The sequence below is a fragment of the Lynx rufus genome, unplaced genomic scaffold, assembly GCF_022079265.1.
Source record: "Lynx rufus isolate CCGP_SWC_20201006 ecotype Redwood Valley unplaced genomic scaffold, mLynRuf1.p SCAF_39, whole genome shotgun sequence".
NCBI classification, from domain to species: Eukaryota; Metazoa; Chordata; class Mammalia; order Carnivora; family Felidae; genus Lynx; species Lynx rufus.
In genome coordinates this window covers 2,495,701-2,501,570 of record NW_025814855.1, presented here as the reverse complement: position 1 = coordinate 2,501,570, position 5,870 = coordinate 2,495,701, and the positions used below count along the sequence as shown (strand labels likewise).

Sequence of the window (5,870 nt, the reverse complement as noted above, 5' to 3'; positions counted from 1 at the left end):
AGCCCGACGCGGGGCTTGAACTCACAGACCGTGAGATCATGACCTGAGCTGAAGTCGGACACTGAACCGACTGAGCCACCCAGGCGCCCCAAAGACAGGAAATTTCTTGAACAGCAATTAGACCTAATGAAACTAGAAGTGAACAAATACACTCACCACTCTCTCTTGACAGTGTCCTGGAGGTCCGAGCGCCCACCCTTCCGGCCCTCAGATGGCTCCCTCTGTCTGTCTGGTCCTCCTCCTGGCCGTCTTGCTCAGCCTGGCGGTGACCCCCGCCTCTGCACCCGTCCACCAGGTGGGACCCCGCGGCAGCCGTCTGCACCTACAGCACCCCCACCCCCGTCACTGCCCTCCTAGAAGAGTTTTCTAATTTTCCCAGCCCAGCCACGAGCTGTGGGGGCGCCTTGGCCCTGGGTGGGGGGTCTGTCGAACCCACGACCCAGAGGTCAGGAAGCACAAACGTCCTGAGGATTAGCATGGCCCAGAGGTACAAAGAGATGCCTTCAAAGGCACAGCTCCCTGCCATTCCAAGTTGTCAGCAGGGGCTGCGTCCCGCCCCTCTGGTTTCTTGTGGAGCCTGATGCCGGCCCCTGGTCCGGGTCCTGACTGGGAGTAGGGGCTGTGGAGACCGGAGACCCCCGTGGAGTTTGGAATCCTGGCTCTCTCCTTTTAGCTGCACGCCTCCTGACAAGGTGCCTCGTTGATCTCTGTCCCCCAAGTGCTTTGTGAGATCCCAGCACCGCGAGGGCTAACTGAGCTCCTGGGTCTCAGGCTCATTAGCTAGTGCACTGCCCAGTCCAGAGGGCCCAGGCTTGGCGCTCCAGTGTCTTGGAGCGTCCCTGGCTCTTGTGTCACGAGGGGGCCGACGGTGACCCTCTGACCGAGGTGCCAGGCAGGTCTGATGAGGGTCGGTGGGTGTGCGTGTTCTCCTGGCCCCCGGGAACCCGGGCTCCACCACTGCCGTTCGGCAATTCGGCCTCGTTACTCCCCATTTTGCACCAGGGAAAACGGAGGCGTGAGTATTGGGTACACGTGGCCGTGAAGTCTGAAATCCGCCTGGGTTTGCGGGCCAGCTCTAGCTGCTTCCTGGCTTGATTTAAGCAAGCTGGCAGACCTCTTAACGCAACTTTCATTAAATGAAGCAAACCAGCGTTTCAGCCTGACTGGGGGCGTCGTGGGCACCAGGTGGTAACCACGTCAAGGGCTTGGAACCAGGGTGGCATGTGGGCGTGCGCCACCCAGGAGGTGCCCACGCTCGCTGCGGCCGTCTCAAAACCCTTAATCGCCTCTGAGCAAGAGGGCCCCGTGTTTTCACGTTGTTCTGAGCCCCCTAAATCGTGTATCCAGTCCTGCTTGGAACGGACGCTGGCACGTAGTAAACCCTAATGTCGGCCGTTGTAATTATCAGAGGGACGCAGCAACGTGGCTAAAACCACCCAGCGACGCAGCCTGGTTCGATCCCGCACTCGTGCGCACACGCGCGTGTTGTGCGGTTTGTGATGGCGTGGAAAGTTTTACGGCAGTGCTCTTTTTTTTTTTTTTAACATTTATTTACTTTTGAGACAGAGAGAGACAGAGCATGAACGGGGGAGGGTCAGAGAGAGAGAGAGAGAGACACAGAATCGGAAACAGGCTCCAGGCTCTGAGCGGTCAGCCCAGAGCCCGACGCGGGGCTCGAACTCACGAGCCGCGAGATCGTGACCTGAGCCGAAGTCGGACGCTTAACTGACTGCGCCACCCAGGCGCCCCCACGGCAGTGCTCTTTAAAGCCCCTTCCCAGGGGCGCCTGGGTGGCGCAGTCGGCTAAGCGTCCGACTTCAGCCAGGTCACGATCTCGCGGTCCGTGAGTTCGAGCCCCGCGTCGGGCTCTGGGCTGATGGCTCGGAGCCTGGAGCCTGTTTCCGATTCTGTGTCTCCCTCTCTCTCTGCCCCTCCCCCGTTCATGCTCTGTCTCTCTCTGTCCCAAAAATAAATAAACGTTGAAAAAAAAAATAAAAAAAAAATAAAGCCCCTTCCCATTCCGAGTTGCTGTGCTTCGGGAAGCCTCCGATTTCCGCGCTCATGAAATGTGGGTTCCGTGAACCCGCTTGCCAGGCTCGCGGGACCGTGGCGGCTGGTGCACGCGACCCCAGAGCTGAGGGCTGCCTGCCACCCTTTCTGCCCGTCTGAGTCTCGCTCTCTCCGTCTCTGTCTAGGGCCGAGGAGGCTGGACCCTCAACAGTGCCGGCTACCTCCTGGGTCCCGGTGAGTGAGCCTGCTGAGGGCCGCCCCCGCCAGCGGCCAGGCTCAGCGAGCCCGGGAAGACCCTCGACTCACATTCACCGGGGTCCTCGGGTTTTATTTCCAGACCCGTCTCGAGAGTTAGTGTAGCAGAGGGATGGGCGTGTGGGCCACGGGCATTGTGTTCACATCCCCGCCTAATTCTCTGGACGCCTTGGTTTCCTCACCTGTGACAGTGGGCGTCGTGCTGGTCCCCTGCCCCACGCGGATGTTGTGCGGATTAGACGAACGGGAACGATCCCCAGTGCATACTGATGTTCCTCCGTCGCTGGCTCCCCGTCTCCCCTGGTTCTTCCTCACTGTGCACTTGTGTACGGGGCTCGGGGACAGTTCCAGCCGCCGCGTCCCTGGGATGCTCAAGGCAGGGCCGCTCGGTGCTCCAGGAAAACCCAGGCTCCCGGGACCGTATTGAAAGCAGGAAGGACTTGAGGTTTGGATCCAGACACAGGCGGGTTCAGAACCCAGTTCTGCCACTTAGCGGTGTAGTAACTCCGGGCAGCCATCTCCACTTCTCACCTGCCAAGTGCACGCCGTCCCAAGGATTTGGTGGCGGTGCTCCATCGAGGGAGTAACCTAACAGGATTGCTGGATTCCCCGTTATGTTGCCATTTCACAGATCCATGGGTCCTCTTCTCCCCCCTCCCCCCCCCAGAGCTCCACCTTCTTCAGAGCAGGGACCGCGGCAGCGGGAAGAAGACAGCCCTGGAGGTCCCGGACCTGTGGAAGGCCATTGGTGAGCGCGTGGGGCATTCGTCTCCACCACCCCCCTTGCCTGCCCGCGGCTGGCTTTGGAAACTGGCAGGTGTGGGCTCCGTCCCTCGCTCTGCCACCTACTGGTTGGGGGAGCTCAGGGAAGGGCGATTCTTTCCAGCCTCAAATACGTCCACCTGCAGAACGTATCAGTGGAAAGGCCCAACGGCTCTGTTGTGTGGCTCGCCGACAGAAGGCAGGTAACAGTCTGGCATGTGATGGAGACTAAAGGAGTCACAGTTGCCATGTTGGTTTAATTATCTATCTATTTTTAAATTTTTATTTATTTATTTTAAATATTTTTGAGAGAGAGAGAGAGTGTGGTGGAGGGACAGAGAGAGAGGAAGAGAGAGAATCCCAGGCAGGCTCCACGCTGTCAGTGCGGAGCTTGATTCGGGGTTCGGTATCACGAACCATGAGATCATAACCTGAGCCGAAACCAAGAGTCGGACGCTTAACCGACTGAGCCAGCCGGGGGGCCCCTATGGTTGCCATTTTTAATATTCTCTCCCTGCAAGATCCACATTCACTTTGTCCTTGCACATCCCTGGTGCTGTTACCTCGTCTGCTCACTGGGCCGCGTCCCGTCTCTGAGACTCCCCGCTCTGTCCCACCCTCATCTGAAGGGAAAGAATCACGGGTGTGCACGGGGGTTCAGACACCTGGACAGGCACACTGTGAATGCAGCTTGTGACCTGAACTGAGTCTCATTGTTGTCACCTGCCAGGCCATAGAGGCATATCAAGGGCTGGTTCCTCGCCGGTGGCCCTGTTGGTATTTGGTGCCGATGGTTCGGTGTTCGGGCCACAGGTGTCCCCACACATTCCCGAGTATCCCCGGGCTGGAGAAAATGACCCTGAACGGGTACCCCAAGGTACCGAGAGATTCCCAGGGAATAAGAGAGCTGCAGGAAATTCCCAGGAAATAAGTCACTTGGTACAAAGCCCTGAACTGGTTTTGTTCCTAGACGGGCTCCCCAATCCCCACCCTCAGCAGGCCACCAAGAGGAGTCCGAGGGAGACCTTGGCCAAACCAGAGACGGCAGGTAAGCATGGGAGATATGAAGGAGAGAAAGAGATACAGACGGAGACAGGAGACAGGGACAGGAGAAATAGCCAAAGGAGCTTTGAGGGTCAACTCTGAACACCTATCGCGGCCATGACGGTTCCCTCCCTCTGTGCTCCTTCGCCTCCCTCCCTGCCTCTCGGCCCAACATGAATTTCCCAGCCAACCCCAGATATTTCCCCACAACCTGGCGCTTTTCCAGGCATGACCCCACTCCCAAACTTTGATCTGCCCTAAAACCACCCCCAGGCCTTTGCTGCAACACTCACCTCAAGCCCTCACTTGGACCCCATGGGGTCACCTCTGGCTCTGACCTGTGTCTGGAGTAAGATCTTTATTTCCGGCCTTTCAACTCCCTCTGGACCCTGTGCTCATCTGCATTCACGATCAGGCATGTCCTTCGACTCCCGTTCTGAATCCCGGTTTCCTCAGAACACAGGGTCCATTTCCCTCGAGGACCTTTGCCCCAGCTGCTGCCTCAGTCTGGAATGTTCTGTCTCTAGAGCTTTGCATGGCTGCGTCCTTCGCCTCTCGCAGAAACCGTTTGAGCCAACTCCTCCACCGTAGGGCCTGCCCCTGACCTTTGTATCTGACGTAAACCTACCTTCCCTCTATTTTTGTCATCTTCTCTTATTTTCATAGTAACATTTGCCAGGATGCACCTCGTCTTTGGTTTGCACATTTCTCTGCTTGTTCTCTGTCATCTCCCGATAAAATCTAAGCTCCACGTGAGCAGGGACCTTCTCTGTCTTGCTCTCTGCCTAGTGCAGGGGACGATGATGGATGATACGGGGTAGGCTCTTGGAAGATACTCGTTAAAGGAATGGATTAAATTATCCAAGTGCTGGCTTCCAACCCAACCACGACCCAAGTCAACGATCAAGACCCGCTTTCTCCTGCCTTCCTCCGGCTGGACTTCGCCCCAGTTCCTTCAACCCCAGCCCTGTTTCTGGAAACGAACAGCATACTTTCATCCCAGCTGTGCTAGCCCCTCTGGAAAGCACTGATTGCACATCTTACCGGTGTTGCTCGTGACAGACCTCCTCAACCCTCTAAGCCCCACGCCAACCTTCGCAGCCCTCTGGCTCTCGAAAACACCCGCCACCATCACATGCCATCTTAAATGGGGAGGAAAAGGGAAATATGTGGGTAGATGCAAAGAAAGGAGGGCAGAGCAAAAAGGATCGAGGGAGAGCGAACAGGGAAGGCGATGGGATGTGGAACGAACCGCAGCCGAACTCCTCATCCCCAGCCTCGAGGACCTGGTTTGGGTGGTGGCAGTGAACAGAACTATTCAAAATTTGCCTCTTTCTCTCCCACAGACCCGGGCGAGCTCAGCAAGAAAGCTCCCAGGGAGGGAGAGGCCCTGCAGTCTTAGATGTCTCCACACCTCTCCTCTGCATCCTTCTCTCCAGCTCCTCCTGAGCCCCGCTCTAGCTCCCTCCACTGAGACTAGGATCTTGAAATTAAGTCCCCAAATCCTATGTCGAAAATTTGGAGGGTTGGCAGAGTTTCCCTCAAAAGTTCCCAGACTGTCTCGGGTGTCACTGATTTTTCCTGGGCATTGTTAACAAGCTCAAGAATAATTCTGGAACCATTTGGTTAATGTAATCAGTGAATATTTCCGTAGTCCGTGTAAAGTGATTGTATTCTTTCATTTGTTTTCATTTTGGTGCGTTTTTTTGTTTTGTTTTGTTTTTTTTAGAGAGAGCCCATATGAGGTGGGCGTTGCAGAGACAGAAAGAGAGAGAGAAGTAAGAGAGAGTCCCAAGCAG

General features: G+C 56.4%; 1 protein-coding gene across 1 annotated transcript; it reads left to right on the top strand.

Moving 5' to 3' along the window:
* The first annotated feature begins 211 nt into the window (after window positions 1-211).
* GALP (galanin like peptide) lies at window positions 212-5,473 on the top strand. The gene is made up of 5 exons (XM_047094333.1): window positions 212-295; window positions 2,196-2,244; window positions 2,933-3,013; window positions 3,998-4,075; window positions 5,418-5,473. The coding sequence occupies exons 1-5, from the start codon at window positions 212-214 to the stop codon at window positions 5,471-5,473; spliced, it is 348 nt and encodes a 115-aa protein (XP_046950289.1).
* The last annotated feature ends 397 nt before the right edge of the window (window positions 5,474-5,870 follow it).

Bases quoted from the DNA above. Each gene is read 5' to 3' on its own strand.
- GALP (XM_047094333.1), top strand. From the start codon at position 212: ATGGCTCCCTCTGTCTGTCTGGTCCTCCTCCTGGCCGTCTTGCTCAGC. The intron at 2,245-2,932 runs GTGAGTGAGCCT...TCCCCCCCCCAG, and splicing joins CGGCTACCTCCTGGGTCCCG to AGCTCCACCTTCTTCAGAGC. The intron at 3,014-3,997 runs GTGAGCGCGTGG...TTTTGTTCCTAG, and splicing joins GGACCTGTGGAAGGCCATTG to ACGGGCTCCCCAATCCCCAC.